Here is a 26,107-nt window from a genome sequence, read left to right on the forward strand (position 1 = left end):
GGACAACCCATTATACACTATATAGTAGGGTGGGGGAAGATGGGACACCTTTAGCACATAATGTCCAGATATCCTGATCGTGTTTTAAACAACTAACAACGGTCTATGAGAGTCATGGGACATAGTTTCATATTTCTTTGAATGTTCTTTGTTTACTACTAAATGGGACAAGAAAATAGGGTTAAAAAGTGTCCCATCTTCCCTCATCCTACTGTAATAAAAGTGACGACTGGGTTACAGCAATGACAGATGGCGTATTTTGTTTAAATACAACCAAAAAGACAGCGGTGCAGCAAAAAACAGTTTGGTCAGATTGAAATGACCCCCCTTTCGCTGAAAATTGTACAAATGTTCGCGTCAGCATAGCTGGAATTCTCAGACGTTCTGCGTAAACTAACTTACTATTAATTTGGCATGCCCATTTCCGTTTACTTTCAATGGTATATGTCAACGGATTTTGTTCATGCCAATACAGTGGCAACATTATTAGTGGATTTGGCTTAGTCTGTAGCAAGACGAGTTGTAAATAGGTTTTGTATGAACATATATAAACAGCCAGCAATGGGTAGCAGTAAGAAATATATAGCATTCTTTGTTGCAGAGCCCAGATCAATTTAGTGTCAGAATTAAACAAAAATACCAGATTCACAAAGCGTAAGCGTTATTTTATATGGCCACCAAAATATGTTCTGTTTTTGTAGAAAATCGAAAAACTGAGTGCAGTTAAGATGTGCTGAGGTCTGGTTATACACGCAAGTAATGCCCACAGTTCAATCGGTTTATAAATCGCTCAGTTTCGTTTATCCCGCCTACTGATTACTAACCAGCACGTATAACGAGGTGGTGTTTTCTCAACTCAACTTTTAATAACACAGCTTTCTTTAAATGGAAGGTTGTCAAATTTTGTCAGCAGTTTCATAAGCAACATTCAGCTAATATTAGCTTCTACGCAGACGAGTTGCGTTAATACGGATATGATGCATCTTATATTGTGTATAGCAACGTTTCAACAAGTAAACCGGGCATTCATGACAGGTTTAGCCAGAAAAGTTTTTAATTTGCTATATGTTCCCAGTGCAAAACCAGTGAAAAGCAAATACAGGCAATAATTTCTAACGACTACAGTAGCCTATATTTATAAAGTGTATAAAGGTTTTGTTTTTACCAGGTCGTAATTGGCACTTTGTGTACTCTGTTAGCTGATAATTGTAAAAGAAACAATGATTTATGCACTCTTGTTACTGTTTTCTATTTCGGGATTCTCTATCTTCAATCCAGCACAAGGTATATTATATATGCGAATTTTAAGTTACGGTTGTCTTCTTTGGTCAAACCAGCATTTCGTGTATTTGCAGTAGGGTGGGGTTAAACGGGACACCTTCAGCACATAATATACATATTCTGATCGTGTTTTAAACAATTAACAACGGTCTATGGGACGAGAAAATGGAATAAAAAAGATGTCCCATCTTCCCCTACCCTACTGTACATTTAGAGATTAAAATTCTTGAAATGTTGCTCTTTCACTACCAAACGGCACGAAAAAATCGAATAAAAAAGTGTCCCATGTCCTCCCACCCTACTATAATAACCTTGTATCAACTTTTGTCTTTAAGGTCAATACCTGCCCCCGCCCAACACCACAATACACGCTGGAAGAAACATTACATTTTACTTTCAACGTTTGTCATGGCTCAATGCATCTTCTGCATGCGGCGCACAAGATTCTTCATTGATTGATATAAAAGACAACGCTACCCAAACCGCACTAATTCAACACCTAAAAGTGATGCAGTTCGACTATATCGCAGTGTTCGGTAATAACCTTTACCTCACTTTGTTTTGGGTCGGTGGGCAGTTTAACCAAAAGTGGGAATGGCAGGATGGCACAAACATTTCCACGCCGTTCAATGATTCGCATGGCTATCAATATTGGCTAAATAAAGAGCCAGACAAAAATGAAAACGCGTGCCTAGGAATCAGCGCCTACAAAATGCAGCCAAACAACAGCAACCTGCAAGGACCACGGATACTTGGAGCCTGGATAGATAGTTTATGCACAAACACAGCTTTCTACATTTGTTCCAAAGGTTTGTATTTACATATATGGTTCATTAATATAAAATATTTGAGCTTATTTTGTATTTTGTTGCTCTTTCACCACCAAACGGGACGAGAAAATCGAATGAAAAAGTGTCCCTGTCATCCCAACCCCACTATAATAACTTTGTATTAACTTTTGTATTTTAGGTCAAGACGTACTGCCCCCGCCTAACACCACAATAATACACGCTGGAAGAAACATTACATTTTACTTTCAACTTTTGTCATGGCTCAATGCATCTTCTGCATGCGGCGCACAAAATTCTTCACTGGTTGATATAAAAGACAGCGCCACCCAAACCGCACTAATTCAACACCTAAAAGTGATGCAGTTCAAATATAGCGCAGTGTTCGGTAACAACACTTACCTCGCTATGTTTTGGACCGGTGGGCAGTTTAAAGAAAAGTGGGAATGGCAGGATGGCACAAACATTGATGTGCATACCTATCAATATTGGCAATATAAAGAACCAAACAACAACAAAAGCGCGTGCCTTGGAATCAGCCCCTACGAAAAACAGCCAACCAACCACCAACCATGGATAATTGGAGCCTGGATAGATAATTTATGCACAAAAACGGCTTTCTACATTTGTTCCAAAGGTTTGTATTTACATATATGGTTCATTAATATAAAACATTTGAGTTTATTTTGTATATATGGCCTACACAGTAGAATAGGGGAAGATGGGACACCTTTCAACTCTATTTTCTCGTCCCATTTAGTAGTAAACAAAGAACATTTAAAGAATTATAACCTATACCCTCACGATCGTATACACCGTTGTTAATTGTTTAAAACACGATCGGGACACTTGGATGTTATGTGTTTAAAGTGTCCCATATTCCCCCTTACCCTACTATATATAAAATGTAGAGGGAACTATGAAAACCTTCATACAGTAGAGTGGGGGAAGACGGGATTCCTTTAGCCAATAATATCAAAATATCCTGATCGTGTTTTAAACAATTTACATCGGCCTATGGGAGTTGTTAGGATACGGTTTTATAATTCTTTGAATGTTCATAATTCACTACCAAATAGAACGAGACAATAGAATACACAGGTGTCCCATCTTCCCCACCCTACTATACATATATGGTTCATTAATTTAAAAGAGTATAGGGAACTATGAAAACCATCATACATTTTTTTGAATATATGTGATGGTTATACGATTCTCTTCGGCTTCGCGATTTTGTATTTGTTTAATCTACATTTAGGAACGACGTTCTATTTACCACGGGTGTTAGTTGGCGAGCAGGTTCCTTGTTTTAATGAAGATTAAAAAAAAAACGAAACACTCGTTTTGGTGTTAAAACATCACACAAAATAGATTGTTTATATTTATAGTAATGTGGAGTAAAATGGATATCGTTAGTATATTATCCCATATATAATGGTATGTGGTTAACAGCGCTATTTAAGAGTCCTTTGGGTAAGGCTACATAGTCCTGTAAATATTCTTTGTTTACTATATTAAATGGAACGATTAAAGAGCATAAAAACATGGACCATCTTATTTAAACCTATACTTTTTTACTTTTTTTATTGAGCCAATGCGATTGAAACTAATACGTAAGCCCGTATTATTACAATGACGTGTATTAGATTCTGTATAGGTTCGTGCTGAGACGCATGGTTACCATGCAGCAAATTACGTAACTCGCACGTCGTTAAGCCATAAAAACGACAGTGGATCCTGCATTATTCTCACTGATAGAATGTCATGCTATGACGCGGTTTAGCTCCTATTACAAATGCGACCACCTCCACGTATTTTCGGTTTAACCACTATGACGTACTTTGGATTTATGGATAAACCAATACTCCATTATACGAAAGAGTTGCAGTGAGTAATTGTACATACTTTATATAGTAGTGTGGGGGAAGACGGGACACCTTCAGCGCATAATATCAAAATATTGGGGTCGTGTTTTAAATAATTAACAACGGTCTATGAGAGTCGTAAGGATACAGTTTTATAATTCTCTGAATGTTCTTTGTTTACTACCAAATGGGACGAGAAAATAGAATGAAGCGGTGTCTCATTTTCCTCCACCTTACTATAGTGTTACCTAATTATACGCAGTTAGAATATGTGTTTCAAAAGTCGCTGGCAACGGATCGTCGTTATATAGTTTTAATAGAAAGCGCTATGCCGGTGCGGCATATAGTAGGGTGAGGGGGAAGCTGGGACACCTTTTAATTCTATTTTCTGGTCGCATTTAGTAGTAAACATGTAACATTCAAAGAATTATAAAACCGTATCCTCGTAACTCCCATAAGCCGTTGTTAATTGTTTAAAACACGATCCGAACATATGGATATTATGTACTAATGGTGTTCAATCTTACCACACAGTACTGTATGCTGATGCGGATTTACTATTTGCGCATACGCAGGCTTAAACTCGACTCAGCTAACAAAAGGTTTTCCGTGTATGAATCACCGCATTGACCGAACCGAATTGTCGGAGCACGTAGATGCAGCGCTGTTGAAAGTACCAACGCATGCATCAGAGGAAATGACACAGTGGAATAGCTATTTCACTAATGCTTTGCCACTGGGTACTATTTCTGTATTGCCCACACGAAGTAGTGTATTAAAGCGAGGCGATTTATATTACATAACGCAGCGGCTCATTCCATATCAGCCAGCGTAGGCCTACACGTCAGCAGACTTCCCCCTGCATTTCCCGATTATTTACTAACAGTTTGATAGGTCAGTATAAATATCTCAGTTTCTCTGAAGTATTGCACAAATACTGTGCTAGTGTTGCATCAGGGTAAACGCTGGATTTCCTTGAGCTTTGTTTTGTTAGTTTAAGTTATAGAATCAGATCCTTGTGCATTTACCTTTTTGACGCTGAGCTTTACACGTCAAGGCACGCCTATAATAGCAAGTCTGATAGTTATAGGTACAGATTAAAATGAAGCGTGAGTGTATGTTATAATATAATAATAACTTTTATTTGTCTCTTCGATTACGTAGCGAAGATTTAGAAATATTTTAAACGAAAAGACAGGATATAGCGACAAAACAATAGTTGTTAAAACACGCTTACAGTTAAAAACATATTTGCATTTAGTTGGAAGAAAATAAGTGTGGTCGCTACACCTAGTTTGACCACATGTAGTCAGTATGCTATGGTTTTACACTGCTATGTACTGGGTTATTCCAAAGTAAGTTTATTTAACATGTTTATCTCAAATTTGTTAGCTCATGTAGTTTGAAATTAACTTTTGTTCTCACTGCTTGTATTTCTGTTTCTTCAACAAACCGAAACGGATTGCTGCTACAATGAAGGTAAAACAAGGTTTGGTTGCGCTGATGCTTCTAGTTGTGCTTACGAATGTCACAATTTCTCAGGTTGAAGGTAAGTTAATATCAGTAGCAAAATTTTCAAAATTTCCGTAGTTTTTATGTGAAAAGCACACCTACAGGTTAAACGGTGGCGCAAAGATTAGTTGTTCTTATAGGCCCGTATCCCCCTTGTTACTGCGCATGCGTCTTGTTACTTGCTACTGCGCATACGTCTTGTTACCCCTTGTTACTGCTTATGTGCATTTCTGATTAAACCTATTGTAAATGTCCGGCACGGGGGCATAATGGTTGGGGCCCCTGCTTCTAACCATAGGTAACGGGCCCAAGGCTCGTCGCCGCCACCATTGTGGATGTATGTGGCTTTGGGCAAGACACTTAACGGCAATTGTCCCAACCCAGTGGTCACTAATGGGTTGAAGTACCAGCCACACAAGAAATGAAAAAAAAATCATTCACAAAGAAACATACATGGTAAATCGTAAACTGGCACGAGGTGTATAAAACAGAACATCCGTGTTATAACGACTGTCGTTTTCCGGCCACGGGGGTATAAAGTAAGTTACATTCATTAACATTCAAATTTGTACGGATTTTACATAACATATCCAAATATACTAGAAACACAAGGTATAACAAAGTAAACAACATTTACTATTAGACAACCACAAAGGTAAAAAACGCAAAGTTACATACGCAGTAGGCGGGCACGAGGTGTATGAAACAAAGGAAGAAAACACCCTACCACGGTTTTTACTTTGTTACTCAGTGGCTTCACCTGGTGGACCATTCAATGAGGAAAACTCCCGGGGTTATTTCCCTCAATTCATCCTGCTCCAATCGTACTAAGCGAACATTATTAGATAGCCTTTTAGTTTTTTGATTGAAAAATTCTACGCTTGCGTCATCTGCAAACCGCTAACCACTAAATCCTTTTAATTATTTGTTTTTAAAAAAGTCGGAAAACGGTGAAAGGATCCACCAGTAAATAATGTAATTTATTTATCCTCGCGTTCACACACCTTGTGCCCGCTTATGAGGTACCACGTATTTAACTATATGAGTAACAATTTTTGTGGGTATACGGGCTAGAAGCACATGCTAACCAGTTTGCCACGGCATTGGACAAAACATTAAGTATAAGTATCAACACTTCGGTAACTGTTAACTACCCAAAGTTTTTATTTTAAAAACTGTTTATAATTTGGCCTGTAACGTCTGACTGCATATTTATACTTAGTATTACTGAATTAGACAATCCTTGACTGAAGAAGCAAACAATTTCCTAATAATTTTGGTTATAACATGAAAGCAGTCACATAACACATGAAAGCAGTCATATTATGCTTGTTTTATTGCAACATTATATCTATTGTCTTTTATCTTTGTAATTCCAGAACCAGAAGTTCGTCAGACTAAAAAGAAATATGATGATGCCAGTAATGCATGCACTACTAATGGTTCTACTTTACTTGTATACAATGATACATGGGGAAATGTTTTAAGTGGAAAAAGTTGTCGTGATTTGTTCCCATATGAAACTAGACAAACTTGTTTTATTTGGGTGGCTGGAAATAAGACCGGTAAAAATCCTAAAAGATGCCCTTCCATGAAAATTCCTGATAAAATTATGCGAACAAAAATGTGCGATAAACAGAAAAATTACATTTGCCAGAGTGGTAAGTTAAGTTTTATTAATATGTTTACGTTCTACTGAATTTGTTTGATCTGAAAACGTTAGTTTTCTTATAACAGTTGTGTAAAATAAATAAATATAAGTTATTGCTCCCCACAAAATGGAAGATTGATGATGCAATAAATAACCGTTTTTTAAAATGATTTTTTTTTATCAAAAAAAAAACGGGAGTTAGTTCTCTCCAAGCCAATGTATATAGTGTTACTAAGTATAATTTAATAATTACATACCTTAATTTAAATTTCTTCCTAATTAATATATGTATTTGACTTTTAAATTACAGACCTGTCTAAATTTCTTAAATGTCCTGCGAATTCCACGTATTCTCTTGCAAAACAAACATGCAAATGCAATCCTGGGTTTATTATGAAAGACCATGAATGCCAAGGTAAAAGTTAAGTCAAAGTTTTAGGCCATCTTATCGATGTGGTAATGTCATATTTGTCCGGCGCCATGGCATAGTGGTTAGCGCGCCTGCCTGTAACCCAGAGGTAATGGGTTCAAGGCTCGTCGCTGCTACCATTTTGGGTGTATGTGTCCTTGGGCAAGACATTTAACGGCAATTGCTCCAGCCCAGTGGTCACTAATGGGTTGTCCAAATTATCAGCCATACATAAAAAAAAATCCCCCCAAAAAAATAATCACCCACAAAGTAAAATACATGGTAACTCTGGCACGGGGTGTTAAACCCGTAAGCTGGCACGAGGTGTTAAACCCGTGTTATAACGACTGTCGTTTTCCGGCCACGCGAGGATAAAGTAAGTTACATTCATTCATTCATTCATTCATAACAGTTTCAAGTTCTAATTGTGTAAATATAGCTTTGAGTGCCCACAGTTTTTTTGGCACATATGTGTTGTTTTTTTTATTGACAAGTTTTAACTTGTTCCTATAAATTTTAACTTAAACATATATAAACAATTTCATTTTCCAACAATGCTGTAAAACTTTCATTTTTATCATTCTAAATACATACAGTTGATAAAAAACACAATTTGTTGTTTTTATCGTCCATATTTCCATTTCTCCAGCAATCACCATTTATACCTTATCTGTAGGTCCAGAGTTTTCTTATCATAGCCACAACACATGGTATTTGGTCTTTAATGAAACTATAAAGAACTTTGTTGCCGCTAAAGCAGATTGCAAGGCAAGAAACGCAAAACTCGTACAAATTTTATCTTCATCGAGTCAGGATTCACTTAATAGTATGTTTCAAACACTTCAATATAATGTCCAAAACTGTAAAAATGGATATTGGTCATGCCTTTTCTTTGTTGGTGGAAAACTTTTAAGCACGTCTTGGCAATGGGTGGACAGCAAAAAGAAGTTCAACTACACAAATTGGGCAAAAGATGAACCAAATAATAACGCAACTGAGTTATGTGTTACTGTCACACCTGGAAACTTCAATATCACAAATAATAAATATACTACTGGGCAATGGTTTGATTATGATTGCAGTAGGAAGAGTCACTACATCTGTGAGATAGGTAATCTTGTTGGAAATGAGTTGCGTATAAAAAGTTTTGGTTGATTTCAGCAATTAATTCAGTTTTATCATCTTCATTAATATATTTTACTATGTTCAAGAAATCATTATAATAATAACATTATAATAACTTATTTGTCTCCTCGATTATGATAGCGAAGATTTGAAAATATTTTTAACGAAAAAGACAAGATATAGGGACAACAAAACAGTTGTTGAAACACGCTACAGTTAAAAACATATTTACATTTAAGTGGATAAAATAAGCGTGGTCGCTACACCGAGATAAACTGCGCTTTTTGTTGGTCTTTACTTTAGCATCCTGTTCCATATAAAAGTGGCGCCTTCTATGAATCATTTTTGTAAGAAAGTAAAAAGCGTGTGTGCCGAATTTTAAGCCCACCTACCCCCATTATTATGCTGCGCATTAAAAATTAGTTGAGAAAAGTTTACTAATAAACTTTTTTTCCGGTTAAGTATTACTTGAATTAATAATACTTTTTAGTAAGTATTATATACTTATTATTACCTCACTAAGTAATACTTACAGAATATTTTAACTATAAAAATAGCATTCACCAAATAGAATGCTCTTAATCTTTAGTTGTTTCATTACATGGTTTGTAAAAGACATAACCAGTAATATAAACAACTGGTTTTAAGGGTAAAGTTTTCAAGGTGCATATATATAATCGTGCCAGTATACTAAAACAAAACGCATGGTAATACCAACCGTTGTTGCTCTTCTATGTCGGAATAAATTTTTAAAAGTAACTCTATTAAGTAATAATTTTTACAGTCAAAATTTTATACTGTATTTGTGATTTTTTTGTTTGATTGATATAAATTTATACATTATTGTAACTGCATTATCATTTTAGAAATTTACAATGTGCAAATATATTACTGTTTAAATCCTGCTTACATAAAATGCACAACTTTTTTATTGTTCCGTTTTTAAAAGAACATTTTTATTAACATTTATATATGGTTAAATGTTAATTATGTGTCTCGTGGAAGACACTTAACAATCACGTTTCACTGGAATATATCAATTTTTTACACATTTTGCCTTTTGTAAATTGTGGAGCAAAATTTTATGCAACTGTATTGGTAGTTAAATTAAATAAGCTTTTATAAAAAGTATTTAATTATGTAACTGGATTATAGAAGTTACCATCACTTCTTAAAATCATGTTCTGTTTTATCGTCTAAAATTTGGAATATCACTACATGTTGAAATACTTCCATATAAAATACTCTCAATTTAGATTTCAATGAATGTGAACTCCCTGGAATTTGCAATTCTTCTGGCACATGCACCAATACTCCTGGAGGATTCAGTTGCACCTGTGATGAGGGCTATTCTGGAAATGGAAAATACTGTCACGGTGAATACCATTTTTTTATCTTACCCTACAAACTATTTTTAACACAAATTTTATTTCATTTGGATTGATACTGTTTCATTGCAAAATATAGAGTAAGGTAATTAGGTTCTTTAAATTTAACGGGCATTTTGTTAAATAATATAACAGTGTAAATTGGTTACTTAATTTGCCATGCTAGCTCAAGGAAAAATATGACAGCATTTTCTCCACTGTATATGATAACAGGTTTATACACCTTCTTAACGCACTGCCATTTGCACTTCGTTTTGTTCAGATATTAATGAATGTAAAACTACTTTCCCCTGCCACCATAATGCCAGTTGCACCAACACTAACGGATCATTTAACTGCTTGTGTAAGAGCGGCTACACTGGAAATGGAACTCACTGTGCAGGTAATTAAAGCTATAACAGCCCCAATATTTGAGCATTAAATATATGCCATAATTATAGTAGATGTGTAGCAAGCACATTTTTTTCTTTCAATTAAATGTAAACATTTTTAAACTGTAAGCGTGTTTTAACAACTGTTGTTTTGTCGCTATATTCTGTCTTTTTCGTTTAAAATATTTCTAAATCTTCGCTACCGTAATCAGAGAGAAAAATAAAGTTATTATAATAGTAATATGCATTCTTATCAATTGTATACACTATATTCTATATGTCTGATGTTATGCTATTAAATTATGTCTGTTCATATGAGTAGTAATCCTCCAATAAATGATTACATGCAACTTCATGCATTTCATTTTCTTTAGATATAAATGAATGTAAAACTACTTCCCCCTGCCACCATAATGCCAGTTGCACCAACACTAACGGAGCATTTACCTGCTTGTGTAAGAGGGGCTACACTGGAAATGGTACTCACTGTGCAGGTGATTGAATTTTAAGATCAAACAAATAGCATCCTAGCTGTTTGTAACCTTAATTTATACTTAGACAGTGTTTTGTAAATTAAGCTTGCAAAAAAAATAACCCCTTACGAAGTAGCATAAATAATAAATCTAAGCTGGCATACGGTATATGAAACAGAACACTTGTGTTATAACGACTGTCATTTTCGGGCCACACAAGAATAAAGTAAGTGACATTCATTCCAAATGATCAATTTGTATTACAATATATGGCACATACATGGTTCTAATGCATTTTTATTCAAAAACTGTTATAATGGTTTAAAATCCTGGTCCATAAGATCGTACAGTCTGCAAACATAAGACACCTAGATGTGGCAAATGCATGCAGGATACATACTATTTTCTAGGATACGTACTATTTTCTTTTATTTTAGGCTTTAGTTTAAGTTAAAGCTTTATTTTACAATAGTTGTTGGTACTCGCTGTTATAATATTTATTATACGGCTTGTATTTGAAATTTTCGTTGACTAACCAATTAACCATGTTTATGTGTATCATGAAATTTGAACAGAACATATTTTATTTTACATTTCTAATTTATAATGCATAAAAATAATTTGTTTATACCCTATTATGTTCCATGCACTTTAAACAGAAGTGGTTGTACACATGTTTAAACTTATAGACAAATCAGAATTACAAAACTACTTTTTGTACCCTGTAAAGATTTAAGTTTGCACCTAACGAATAAGCCACAAATTTTAGTTGTTTGAAAACATTGTTTTATACTTTTCTTTAAAATCTCCCGCACCGTGGCACAGTTGGTTAGCGCGCATGCCGCTAACCAAGACCATTGTTGGGGCGTATGTATCCTTGGCCAGGTCACTTAAGGTCAATTCTTCACCCACAAAGTAACATATACTTGGTAACTCGAAAGCTGGCACAAGGTGTATGAAACAGAACACCCGTGTTATAATGACTGTCGTTTTACGGCCACACGAGGATAAAGCAAGTTACATTCATTCATTTAATGATTTCAATATTTACCAAAACTTCATTATTTAAGTACATGTACCTATTTAGTAGCATCATATGTTGTAATTTCTCACTAGTATGTAACGACTGTCTATGAGAAATTTTAGTCCAAAGCCATGTAGTGGTTTTGCTTTTTAGTGATATCCAGCCATGTGCCTGAGCATATGGCAACTACATACAGTCTTGCAGGACAAATAAATAGCTTGGTTATGGTAACCACACTGCACTATTTTTCCATCTCTGCTACAATTTGAGCCATCTATTCTTAGATATTGATGAATGCTCAAATACCCAGGACAACAGCGCAAGTGGAATTCCCACCAACATAAGTATTCCTTCCACCTCCAGCACAGAAAATTCTAAACGTAGCCTTGTAACACATGACTGCCATACAAATGCCAATTGCACCAACACAATTGGGAGTTTTACTTGCGCATGTGTTACTGGATTTACTGGAGATGGTGTAAATTGCACAGATATTGATGAATGTAGCCTTGGAACACACAACTGCCATGCAAATGCCAATTGTAGGAACAGAAATGGAAGTTTTACTTGCGCATGTATGACTGGATTTACTGGAGATGGTGTAACTTGCACAGATATTGATGAATGTAGCCTCGGAACACATGACTGCCATGCAAATGCCAATTGCACCAACAGAAATGGAAGTTTTACTTGTGCATGTATGACTAAATTTACTGGAGATGGTTTAAATTGCACAGATATTGATGAATGTAACCTTCAAACACACAACTGCCATGCAAATGCCAATTGCACCAACAGAAATGGAAGTTTTATTTGCTCATGTATGACTGGATTTACTGGAGATGGTTTAAGTTGCACAGATATTGATGAATGTAGCCTTAAAACACACAACTGCCATACAAATGCCAATTGTACCAACACAAATGGAAGTTTTACTTGCGCATGTATGACTGGATTTACTGGAGATGGTTTAAATTGCACAGACAATGATGAATGTAACCTTCAAACACACAACTGCCATACAAATGCCAATTGTACCAACACAAATGGAAGTTTTACTTGCGCATGTATGACTGGATTTACTGGAGATGGTTTAAATTGCACAGATATTAATGAATGTAACCTTAAAACACACAACTGCCATACAAATGCCAATTGTACCAACACAAATGGAAGTTTTACTTGCGCATGTATGACTGGATTTACTGGAGATGGTTTAAATTGCACAGATATTGATGAATGTAGCCTTGGAATACACAACTGCCATGCAAATGCCAATTGTACCAACACAAATGGAAGTTTTACTTGCGCATGTATGACTGGATTTACTGGAGATGGTTTAAATTGCACAGATATTGATGAATGTAGCCTTAAAACACACAACTGCCATGCAAATGCCAGTTGCGCCAACACAAATGGAAGTTTTACTTGCACATGTATGACTGGATTTACTGGAGATGGTGTAAATTGCACAGACAATGATGAATGTAGCCTTGGAACACACGACTGCCATGCAAATGCCAATTGCAACAACACAAATGGAAGTTTTACTTGCGCATGTATGACTGGATTTACTGGAGATGGTGTAAATTGCACAGACAATGATGAATGTAGCCTTGGAACACACGACTGCCATGCAAATGCCAATTGCACCAACACAAATGGAAGTTTTACTTGCGCATGTATGACTGGATTTACTGGAGATGGTTTAAATTGCACAGATATTGATGAATGTAGCCTTGGAACACACGACTGCCATGCAAATGCCAATTGCAACAACACAAATGGAAGTTTTACTTGCGCATGTATGACTGGATTTACTGGAGATGGTGTAAATTGCACAGACAATGATGAATGTAGCCTTGGAACACACGACTGCCATGCAAATGCCAATTGCAACAACACAAATGGAAGTTTTACTTGCGCATGTATGACTGGATTTACTGGAGATGGTGTAAATTGCACAGACAATGATGAATGTAGCCTTGGAACACACAACTGCCATGCAAATGCCAATTGTAGGAACAGAAATGGAAGTTTTACTTGCGCATGTATGACTGGATTTACTGGTGATGGTTTAAATTGCACAGATATTGATGAATGTAACCTTAAAACACACAACTGCCATGCAAATGCCAATTGCACCAACACAAATGGAAGTTTTACTTGCGCATGTAAAAGTGGATTTACTGGAGATGGAATGAATTGCACAGGTGTAATATTTTTTATAACTAGAGATATTGTATCCCTTGAAAATTTTCATGATAAACATTTTATTTAGATATCGATGAATGCAATGCAAACACACACAAATGCTCGACTAAGGCAACCTGTTCGAACAAAAATGGGAGTTACACCTGCTCTTGCCATTCTGAATATGCTGGTACTGGATTTAAGTGCACACGTAAGCGGTTGATTTCATTTTCTCCATGATATGTGCCTTATCTGCTTAGTAGTTTTAAATTTTTTTATTTGGAAAAAGTTTGTTTTTTTTTTGAATAATTTTGAATAAATACATTGTTTAACCAATACTTGTGTAACACTGTTTAAAATAGCCTTAGATATGGTATTTTAGCCTGTTTTATTTTACAGGTATTGAAAACAGTTGTGTTACAAACAATTGTGGCCTGAATGCATTTTGCGGGCAATCTTCTGTTTGCAAATGTAATTCTGGTTACCGAGGAGATCCCAATATTAAATGTGTTGGTATGTATGTTCTTAGGATTTTTCTTTTTTTTACCAACACCTGTTGGTACAATGTTCTTAGGATTTTTTACCTGCTACCATTGAGATTATTTATCCTTCTGAAAGACACTTTATAAAAACGGTTTGTCACTATTCAGTTTTTATCCTAAATTGTCAGTCATAAAATACAAAAAAAATCACCTACAAAGTTGCACAACTAATAACTGCCTAGGTGTATGAAACAGAACACCTGTATTGTAACTTTATTAGTTAGCCCAAAGCTGTATTACAGTATTGCTGTGCAAAAAAAATATTATTTTTATTATATTCTGTGAGCAAAACTTGATCTGGGTTACAATAGTTATTTTGAACTGCTTTCTGTTATTTCAGGTCATTGCAACAAAGAAAAGGTAGGAAACCTAACTTTTCCAACAACTGCTATTTCACATGTTGCCCTCTCGGAAGAAAAATGCAACAAAACTGGTAAGTAGTAAAAGTAGTGTCTGTTTTAATCAATTAAAAAAAAACTAAAGAAAAATTGGAAAAATATAAGAAAAAAATCGTAAGGAAAATGATTACTGCTGTTTTAGGTTGAAAGGCAATAAAAACATAGTTTTAGTTTTTTGTGTTTGAACAATTAGTATTACCCTTTTCGTTGGTAATAAAATTAAACGATAAAATGCACACATTTTTATAAATATGGCTTAGTGTTAGTTTTCACACTGTGACAAAAGGATAATAGGTTCAATGCTTATTGCTGCTACCATTGTAAGCATATCAGTCCTTAAGCAATAAGCATTAAAGCTAAAACGAAAATTAAACAATAAAATACACCAATTTTTTTTAACATTCCTATATAAATTAAAGGCTTATCCCGCGGTTCAGCCATTTGCAAGTATAATACACAGGACGAGGCTTACTTTGATAAATCATCAATTTTCTATGTACCATGTCAATTTTCTATCAATTCTTTGGTTGAACAGGTTATATCTTTGGTGAGTATAATAATTCTAAGTTTGCAATGTGTATAATCTGGAAAGATGTCCTTTTTGTTCCCATTAAAGCCCTTGTTACTAATCTTAGGAAAACAGGCTTTATTTAACATCTGGTGAGGTCCAAATGGTAGCAGTCCTGGCTGTTGAGTTCTAAGTCAACTCCTGTTTCATAATAATAGAATAAAGATGGTAAAAATTGGGGGTGCATAGGCAAAAATAATTTCTTACGAACTTTCTCTTAAGGAAATTGTATTGAAAAATTAGTAGTGACAACCATGGCATGTGTTATAGTTATATCTTGTTTTTTTTGACAGTACTACACTACAGAACAGGACTATAAATTATACTTAACACTTTAAATTGTCTGCATCTATAGCTTAGTCTTAGAGTGTCATATCGTAACAAATGGATACTAGGTTGAATGCTTATTGCTGCTACCATGTACGCATATATGTCTTGTGCAAGGCAAATTGTGATTTCTCAAAACTAGTGGTCACCGGTGTATTTTCTAAAACAGCATCAAAGCATACAACAATAAAAATCAATCTATAAAATTAAATATTTGGTAACTGTAAACAGGGATGTATAAACTATAGATACAAGTTGTATAAACTATACCTCCATCTTATAAAGACTGTTGCAGATTTGTTCAATTAATTTTCAATTGTTTTTCATGGTCCAGGGTGAAAACATTACTGATGAAAGTATTGTCAATGGGGTAAACCAACTGGAAGTTATTGCATCAGGACCTGACCTGATTTCTGGTGATACTAAAGAAAAGTTTGTGGAGTTTTTTAAAACTATCAGTGACCTTGCTGCTGAAGGGAAAGCTAAGGTAATTGTTTATTTTTTTCGTGTTTCAATAATAACTTTTAAATTTTTTATTTTTCTTATTTTTTTAAAATTGTTTTTAAAATGGATTTTGGGTTTTTAGAGTAGAGTGATTTTTTAGTTTTTTTATGTTAAGTGTTTAGAACGTTCTGCTGTCTTTGTTTACAACAGACCTGTGTGATATATGATCTAGGTTTAACATTTGCCTGCATATTCATCATGTACGTATGTTGTATTTATATGTTATGACTAGTTTGAGCATTTAATAATGATCATCTGATGCATACAGATCCCTTAATCATTCACTTCCTTGTTTGTGAAGTTTCTGTATCTATAATAAACACAATAATCATCGCTTACTAAGTAACTGATTTAAAATCGATTGAAGAAATACATTCATTTCTTGGACATCGACTATTTATGTGAAAAACACTTTTTGTTTTCACAATGGCATATTTTTTATTTTATCTTTTCCACATAATGTACTTTTTTTTGTTTTTTGAACCACTAGTTATTATACCAAAATATATATAGTTGTTTTTTATACCAAAAATAGTTTGTGTTTTCATACCAACATATTGTTTGTTTTAATACCGAAAGATAGTCGCCAAAAAATTGTTTTTTTCTTATTCCCACTTTGTTGGTGCCAGTACCTTTATATTGAAAGCAGTTTTTTTTCATTTTTTGGAACATGTTCGTGTACTGTTTAAATAGAAAAAGCAACTGTTTTTTTTCGACGATAGGACGCAAACACGCTGAATTTAATACTAAAGATTAAATGATCATTTTCAGATAACCTCAAACACGCTTATCACTGTACTCTCAATTTCTGCAAAAATCTCAAAACCTCATGCCAGTGGCCACGTATCTACACCTGAGGAGAATAAAGAAAAACAAGATATAGTCAAATCCATTTCCACACTTGCAGAAAATGTTATTTTGTCCAAGAATGAAGTATTGGAAGTAGAAAATGACCTCTTTACAGTAAAAGTAAGAAAAAGTTTATGTTTTTCATTTTTTTTCCATGTTTTGTATTATTTCCAGTTTAGGTGGACTAATAACTGTTAAGTGCCTTGCCAAAGGTCACATGCCCAAACTGGTAGCTGGTATGAAATCCAGTTATCTTTAGTTATGACCCACACATTCACTCCACTACATAAAATTTACGCCCTTTTCAGATATTATCCGTTTACCCCGTAGGTTTTATGTTTCAATAGTCTTTGGTAAGTTGTAATACAGCAGTGAAAACAGATTGTTCTTTTTATGGATACTTGAAAAAATGTCAAAATAATGTAATTAATATTTAAGACTGTATGGTTTTGAAGCAGCACTAATACAAAAAAAAGAATTTTACGAGTTAAACAAAAGTAGAAATATCAGCATGACCCAAAAGGTAATTATTTACAGAGGTAAAAACGCTAGACACATAAAGCAATTTTCAAAGTTTTAGTATAAATTTGGGTAACTTTCCATCTCTCAAATGGTGAGCCACATCATAGGAGCTCTGCTGTACGAAATAGAATCATGCTTAAGTAAACTTCTTTTTTATATAGATTTTCGACCATGAAGGCAGTAGCTCAGTCAGCTACTCACCAGTAGTTAAGGGTGTGAATGGAAACAACAGTCAACCTGCTAAAATATCAATCCCAAACGAGGCGCTGGTCCAGACCTTATCAAAAGGACTGGCAAGGAAAAAACGTAGCACCGAAAATGCTACGTTTCGTTTATCCCTTGCGATGTACAATGATGCATCGCTCTTTCCTACAAATGACAATGTATCAAATGTATGTATAGTCAGCAGTTTCAGTTGTAAAAAACAATTGTTGTACAGTTCCTGGTAACATACTTTGGAAATGTTTTTTCTTAAGAATTTTAGGATCTGCTTTTCTAAAATTTTTAACTGTATAATATACATAAGATTGGGTTTTTATGTAACATCTTGCTTAAATGTCCCATGTATGAGCCACAGGTTTTACACGATTTAAAAACTATTTGTGGTTTATAAAAGAAATTATACTTTAATTTTATGCCAGAAAGCAGTTCATGAAACACTATACCTTGTACCAACAGAAACAGATTTGTTTTGATTTATCCAAAGTTTTACTTTTTTTCTTGATAGTGAATGAATAAATGTAACTTACTTTATCCTCGCGTGGCCGGAAAACGACAGTCGTTTTAACACGGGTTTAACACCTCGTGCCAGCTTACGAGTTACCATGTATGTTACTTTGTGGGTAATTATTTATTTGGGATTTTTTTTTTTTTATATATTGCTGTTAATTTGGACAACCCATTAGTGACCACTGAGTTGGAGCAATTGCCGTTAAGTGTCTTGCTCAAGGACACATACGCCCACAATGGTAGCAGCGACGAGCCTTGAACCCATTACCTCTGCGCTACAGGCAGGAGCGCTAACCACTACGCCACGGCGCCGGATATAGTAATATAGATTGTACTGAATTTGCTTTGGTTCCAGCTGATAAGGGTGTGGAACATGATTTTAAAAGTTACATTCATTCCTACAACCAATTGTGTCTATTTTTTTAAATGTGAATGTTTCAAAAAAAGTGGTAACATTTTTTTAACTGTTTTTTTAAGGTAATTTCTGCTGGTGTTGGGGTAAATGCAAGAATAAAGGATTTGGCCGAACCAGTTGAAGTTCTGTATCTAAACATTGGTGCAAAACATGGAGAATCCATCACTGCTACTATAAAAGTAAGATTTCTATGACTGTTATGTTGTTTTTGTGTGATAGCTTTTAATAATTAGTTGTAGTTCTGACTGAATGCCTTACCTAATTCATGCTTGGTATTTCAAAATTTATGTGTATGCCATACAGATATATACAACAAAATAATGTAAAAGTGCTTACTGTGTTTTATAACCCTGAAGGGGACAATATCCTGTTTCTGTTATTTCTGCCACCAGGCAAAATGTATAGTGGGGTGAGGAAAGATTGGACATTTATATTCAAATAACTTGTTTGTGTTTTTAACAATTATCAACGGTCTACGGGAGTCGTGAGGATACGGTTTTATAATTCTTTAAATGTTCTTTGTTTGCTGCCAATTGGGAATAAAAATAGAATAAAAAGGTGTCCTACCTTTCCCCACCCTACTATATAAAAACGACTCATCTGATATCAAAAAACGTAGTGTACTTCCAACGTTATGTCTGTTATCCTGCAGCACTTTATCAGGAAAATATTTTTTTACAATAAATTACATAGAAAACTTTTGTCTCACATTTAGACGAAAACGTCTGTGGTTTGTAAGTACTGGGATTTCACTACTTCGAAATGGGCAGACGATGGATGCTGTTTGAATGAGACGGCTAATCCAACCCAGTGTCTATGCAACCATCTCACCAACTTTGCACTGCTTGTGGTAAGAAGTTTTTAATTTATTTGTATCCTACAGATTAAAGTCCGGCACTATGGCAAGTGGTTAGCGCACCTGCCTGTAACCAGAGGTAATGGGTTCAAGGCTCGACGTTGCTACCTTTTTAGGCGTATGTGTCCTTGGGCAAGACACTTAACGACAATTGCTCCAACCCAGTGGTCACTGATGGGTTGTCCAAATTATCAGCCATACATAAAAAAAATTAAAAAATCCCCCAAAAAATAATTACCCACAAAGTAACATAGATGGTAACTCAGAAGCTGGCACGAGGTGCTTAAACCCGTGTAATAACGACTGTCGTTTTCCGGCCACGTGAGGATAAATGAGTAACATTACATTACATTAAATGCACCAGGTCTGAAGAACTTTAAACTTTAAATATTTTAGAATATTGCTACAATGCTTGTGGTTGAGTGTTATGTACATGATAGCAAGCTGTGACAGAATACCAATAATTCCAATGTCCGGCGTAACTGCCGACAGACATGATTATCATTAGTTCATTACCGAATGCCTATTACTGAATTCATAAATCAAGGGCGTAAATATTAGAAAAACGACTGGCTGTCGCCTAAATTGCGCGCTGTGAGGTGCCCAAATTAATAAAGAAACACTCGCTTTTTCTCTCTAAATAGTGAACGCGTCTGCTCCCAATTGTTGAAAAAAAAATACTCGTGTCTGTTAACGGATTTAAAATGCGCCTATTTACGGCCCTGTATAAATACAGTATAGGTTCTTTAAGGTCACGCCTGCATTTATCTGTTTGAACCTCAGCTTTACATAAGCTTGATTGGTTTATTTAGCGGCAATAACTGTCTTATAGGTTGTCTAAATTTGAAACTATACAGAAAAACAGAAAAAATATATTCATATTTTGATTTTTTTTGATTTTTTTAGACAAGTGTACAAGGACCAACCGACGTAGTTCTGAGCGTCATCAGTGATGTAGGATGCATTCTATCCATCATTGGTCTTTTTGTTACAATCCTAGTCCATGCACTTCACAGGTATTTAAAAACACTTTGGAATGTTTTGACAATTTTAATAGCATTTTTAAACAGTGAAATAGATTTTTTTACTGCAAATATGGTTTAATAGTATATACTACTACTTTAATAGTGGTTTATTAGTGTATACTGTAGTTAAGTAGTGTATATTACTAAAAAGCAAAAATCTGGAATATATATTAAAAAGTGTATGCTACTAAAAAGCATATTTGTGTACATTTTTGCTGCCTTTAATAGTGGTTTATTATTGTATACTGTTTTTTATTACTGTATACTACTAAAAATCAAAAATGTTTAATAATATATATACTAAAATTTGTTTACTGCGCAAAAAAAAGCAAAAATACATGTAATAAATTAAACGTACATAATATCTTGAAAAATAGTATGGCTAAGATTAAAATAGAAAAATTTATTTTTTTAGGGAATCAATGAAAAAACGTCCAGCCAAGATTCTACTGAACATCTGCAGTAACTTGCTTATTGCTTACTTCATATTTGTGGTGGGCGTGTCGCAAACATCAAATCGAACCGGGTGCAAAGTAGTTGCTGTGTTGCTGCATTACTTCTTCCTAACCACGTGGTGCTGGATGTCTGTATACAGCTATGACATGTACATGTCACTTGTTAAGGTGGGAATAACGCTACTTAAATAAAGCTAGTATTTACATTTCAGATTTTAACCTTTTCTTTATTGTCCAGTTTACTCTGGTTAAGTTACAAGAGCTTTTTGTAGAGTAGGGTGGGGGAAGATGGGACAACTTTTCGTTTAATTTTCTCGTCCCATTTGGTAGAAAACAAAGAATAATCAAAGAATTATAAAACGTATCCTCACGACTCTCATATACCGTTGTTAATTATGTAAAACACGATCAGAATATTTGGATATTAATATATGTGCTAAAGGTGTCCCATCTTGCTCCACAGTACTATATGTTTTAAACATGGTAATAGTAAAGTTTAGGCCATTAAACCAAAATCAAGCAATAAATTTGAAAAAAAATTGCCCCTGTATTTATACACAGCTTATACATTAGCATTAATTGCAACATGATTTCTTGTTTTTCAGGTGTTTCGAGGAAGTGAGAGTAAATTGCTTCAGAGAATGGCAGCCTTTGCTTACATTACACCTGCAGCCATTGTTATTATTACTGCAGGGGTTGCCATGGGTTACGTGGATCAAAAACAAAAAAGTACATTATGTGGAAAAGGTATAACAACAAATACGGCCATTTTGAATAAAAGTGTTTTTCAATATAAATTATTATATTTTTTTACATATCAAATGATTGTATTTTAAACTTTAGTTTATATAATTTTATGATTGTAGTTAGGGGGCATGGTATTTATTTGTTGATATGCTATTCCACACGTTATTAAAACCAAAATTGACCATTCAAATTGTAAAAAATACAAAATATCACCCACAAAGTTATATTTAATTCCCATAAGCAAGGACAATGAGTTTAAAATAGGCTACCCAATTTATAACTCTTCATAAATTTACCTTTCAGTCAAGTATAAAAAATAACTTCATTCATTTTCTACAGTGATAGACCCGACATTATCATCCTCCTACATAGCTGACCATATGTGTTGGTTGACTGGTGGATCTTTGTACTTTGGATTCCTTCTACCAGTTGCTGCAATGCTTATGTACAACTTCTTCGTCTTTATTTCAATTTTCCGTGAGCTGAACAAGAATAGCTCAAAGGTTTGACCATTTCCCTTAAGAAACTGTTTTAATAGTGCTGTGGTTTACTGGTTAGATTCTAGCATTAAAAGTAAAGGACACTGGGTGGTTCAGGCGCCTGCATCGAAACCAAAGTGTTCCCGGTGCGATGCTCGGCAGCGGTACTAAAACTGATCGGCGTATGTGTCCTTGGGCGAGACACTAACGGACACTGCTCCAACCCAGCGGTCACTAATGGGTTGTTTAAATTGTAAGCCATATCAAATAAAAATCATACACAAAGTTGAAAAGTATAGTAACTCGTAAGCACACGAGGATAAAAAATGGTGCCAATGTGTCGCGGCACTGCTCGCAAGAAAGACTTAAATGGGCTTTCCGGGTGTTGGGGTAATGGGCCAAATCTGGCCTAAATCCCAGGTCCTTGACAAGGACCTCATCCATAAAGAATAAAAAAAAGGGACACTGGATTTGTGGTAGCCCTTGCTGTCATAGGGGACACGTGTGTGTCCTCGGGCAAGTCACTCAACGGTTATTTCTTCAACCTAGTAGTAATTAAGGTTTTTATAATATAATAATAACTTTTATTTGTCTCTTCAATTACAGTAGCGAAGATTTAGAAATATTTTAAACGAAAAGATAGGATATAGTGACGAAAAAAACAGTTGTGAAAACACGCTTACGGTTAAAAACATATTTACATTTAGTTGGAATAAAATAAGCGTGGTCGCTACACCTTCGGACAGACAAGCCATTTATTTTAATTAAGTTAAACTTCTAATAGAAACAAAAGTGTGCGATTTAGCTTGTATTTACGATTTAGCTTGTATTTAAAATATTAAATATTCCTTTAAAATGTGCATATATTGGGGAACATATAATTTATTACGCTTCTTGGTGTCACGTACCATTTAACTTGGTGTCACATACCATTTAACAGACATAGCATACTTGTTTTGCAATTTTTTTTAAATATTCTTTTAAAATGTGCATATATTGGGGAATATCTAATTCAGAGGCTTTTTTATGTTTTTTTTTCCAGGTTACCACCGAGCACATGAGAAGGACCACCAAACAAACAATGACAATAGCAGTTACTATGACATCACTAATGGGTGTGACATGGGTGTTTGGATATTTACTTGTGATTTCTACTGATGTTATTTACGTCACTGTATTTAGTTGGCTGTTTGCACTGAGCAATACACTCCAGGTAATGTAGCCTCACATTTCTTTTTTTTTATTCTTATGGGTGAGGTAATGTAGCGTCACATTCCTTTTTTTTATTCTTATGGGTGAGGTAATGTTGCGTCACATTCCTTTTTTTTATTCTTATGGGTGAGGTAATGTAGCGTCACATTCCTTTTTTTTATTCTTATGGGTGAGGTAATGTAGCGTCACATTCCTTTTTTTTTATTCTTATGGGTGAGGTAATGTAGCGTCACATTCCAGGTATTGTAGCGGCACATGCTGCAAATTTCCATTAAATTGTTAGGAAAATTTGTCTGTCTATAATCCTTATCTAATATTGTATCAGGCAATATGATGAATTCCAAAATTGTGTGTAATATGTAGCAGCACCTCATAATGTATGTTTGTGGGTTCTGATAGTTCTTAGGTATAAAAATACTACCATCAAATTCTTCTAAACAAAAACTGTACGTATGTTGTATCAATCTGGTTCAAATTAATACTCCACCTAGCCACTTATCTACTAGTTTATGTTTTCCAGCATTTTTACGAGTTCTACTTTTTTCCAGGGATTTCTCATTTTTCTTTTGACAGCTGTGCGCCGCAAAAATTTGAGAAACGTATGGACCGCACCCTTTAAACGCTTGTATTCTAGCACTTCTTCTGCAGCAGTCTTCAGTATGAGGAAAGTGTCCGGCAGGACAGCTTCATATTCAGTCTCGGAACTCACCAAGTATCCTAACGGTGAAGGTGATACAGCGCAAACTACAACTAATGTATAATTTTTCAATCAAACCTACACAGCCAGTGGCCAAAGTGGACTGTGAAGAAGTAAAAACAGTCACACAAAAAAGTGTTCAAAACTGTGTTATATGTCTTACTATAGCCCTTGTAGCTATTTATCAAGGACTGCTGCCCACAATAATACAGGATTATTAGGCAGATTCCAATAGATGTACATGTTTTGTATGTTTCTAAATATTTACACTGTATGACATTTTCATTATGAAAATTTAAGATGTGCAAATTTTTTATTGGGTATTTTTTGATCATCATCTATTATCACTGTTAAGTGCTGTAAATCTGAACTGCAATATTACACAAATATGTATTTTTTTGTGTCTAAAAAATGGTTGAACACAATGAACAGCATTTACTAGCTTTTTGATTTGTACTTTTATGAATTAAGATTTATTTTTTGCAGCATAGATATTAAAAAAGATTTTTCAATTATTGTTTTATTCTTATGTATGATTGCACTGTATAACAACATATCTAAAAAAATGTTCATTTTTTTGTATGTTTAAATCATGGTATCTGCCAGTGTTATACTTAAAACATATGTACCAACACATTATTGCTAAAACCAAATGGCACGCTACAGAAAACAGTGAAAACAGGCGAGTATTAAATGAATACAAAGGCTAGAAAACAGTGAGAACAGTCGTGTGGTGAATACAAGGGAGGGAAGAAATACATTACAGCACAACAAGGTTTCAGTGTTGTTCAGCTAGACTGCTAGAGCAAAGTTTCTCAGCATTGTTCCAATCCCATTGCTAAAAACACAGTTATGTTATGAGTTACACAGAACCATCAAAGCACATACTTGTGCTCCACCAGATGTTACTGTGACCAAAATAAAATCTTTGATATTTATATATGCTCAACTATAATATTAAATAAAGCACAGTTAATGGCTACAACAGTATATCACACATACAGGGAAACAAATAAAGGTTCTGTTACCCGGCAACTAACTGTCCCCAAAGACCAGATATGTTTTAATTGTTATTTAAAGGGTAGATCACAAGTCTTTGTAATATGATGTGCACATTTGACCAGACTAAAATAACATTTTAAAGGCTTCAACCTTTGTGTAAATGCGCTTTTTGTTGGAAATTTGTTTTTGCCATAATTCTATGGTTAAGAATGAGAAATAATATAATAAATTTTAAGTTAAATAAATAAGAAATAATATAATGAATTGATTTATTTTAGGATTGTGCTTGATAACTTTTGTGCCAATGTATTATATTGTGACCATCAGCATATAAAAAAAAGAACAGGGCTATTGTCATAGACAATACATTCTACTTATTGTGTTACTATTTGTTCTATTTTTGCTGTCTATTCATGCCGTAGGTTCATGAACTAAGAGAACAAATAGCTTTGAAATACATTGTCCCTGCATTAAATTTGAGCTGGACCAACATTTATTTTACATACCTAAAACTGCTTATCACCAGACAAAGTCTACACAATGAATGGAGTCTTTCTGGGTTAATATTTAATCCATGACAGTACAGTAGTATTAGTAAGACACTTAAAGTTTAATAAACACTGTTGCCTACATTTGTTTCATTGTTGATTAAGTGGATATCACACTGTAGGCCTACAAAGCTAAAAAATAGGTCTGGCAG

The 26,107-nt window shown here is 34.6% G+C and overlaps 1 protein-coding gene and 1 long non-coding RNA gene across 9 annotated transcripts; one reads left to right on the forward strand and one right to left on the reverse strand.

Moving 5' to 3' along the window:
* Window positions 1-1,144: 1,144 nt before the first annotated feature.
* LOC149729763 (uncharacterized) lies at window positions 1,145-25,035 on the forward strand. 8 transcript variants are annotated; one of them, XM_089886626.1, is made up of 23 exons: window positions 3,129-5,483; window positions 6,826-7,107; window positions 7,408-7,512; window positions 8,183-8,617; window positions 9,888-10,007; window positions 10,282-10,401; window positions 10,765-10,884; window positions 12,172-14,100; window positions 14,169-14,291; window positions 14,480-14,593; window positions 14,963-15,055; window positions 15,440-15,567; window positions 16,250-16,402; window positions 17,191-17,388; window positions 17,952-18,182; window positions 18,997-19,113; window positions 19,650-19,784; window positions 20,697-20,806; window positions 21,231-21,438; window positions 21,876-22,017; window positions 22,357-22,520; window positions 23,539-23,709; window positions 24,257-25,034. In XM_089886626.1, exons 1-23 carry the CDS (start codon window positions 5,408-5,410, stop codon window positions 24,467-24,469), a joined length of 5,487 nt encoding a protein of 1,828 aa, XP_089742752.1. In that variant the 5' UTR covers window positions 3,129-5,407; the 3' UTR covers window positions 24,470-25,034. The 8 variants fall into 8 exon arrangements, with proteins under 8 accessions (XP_089742751.1, XP_089742754.1, XP_089742753.1 ...); XM_089886631.1 differs by lacking the exon at window positions 3,129-5,483 and adding an exon at window positions 5,829-6,468; XM_089886632.1 differs by lacking the exon at window positions 3,129-5,483 and adding an exon at window positions 5,829-6,421.
* Window positions 24,878-26,067, reverse strand: LOC149729764 (uncharacterized). Its single transcript, XR_016385842.1, has 2 exons — window positions 25,914-26,067; window positions 24,878-25,243 (listed from the first exon to the last, which is right to left on the reverse strand). It is a non-coding gene; the product is annotated as an uncharacterized LOC149729764 (long non-coding RNA).
* Window positions 26,068-26,107: the final 40 nt, after the last annotated feature.

Source organism: Ciona robusta, chromosome 10 (assembly GCF_009617815.1).
Source record: "Ciona robusta chromosome 10, ASM961781v2".
Classification (NCBI taxonomy): Eukaryota; Metazoa; Chordata; class Ascidiacea; order Phlebobranchia; family Cionidae; genus Ciona; species Ciona robusta.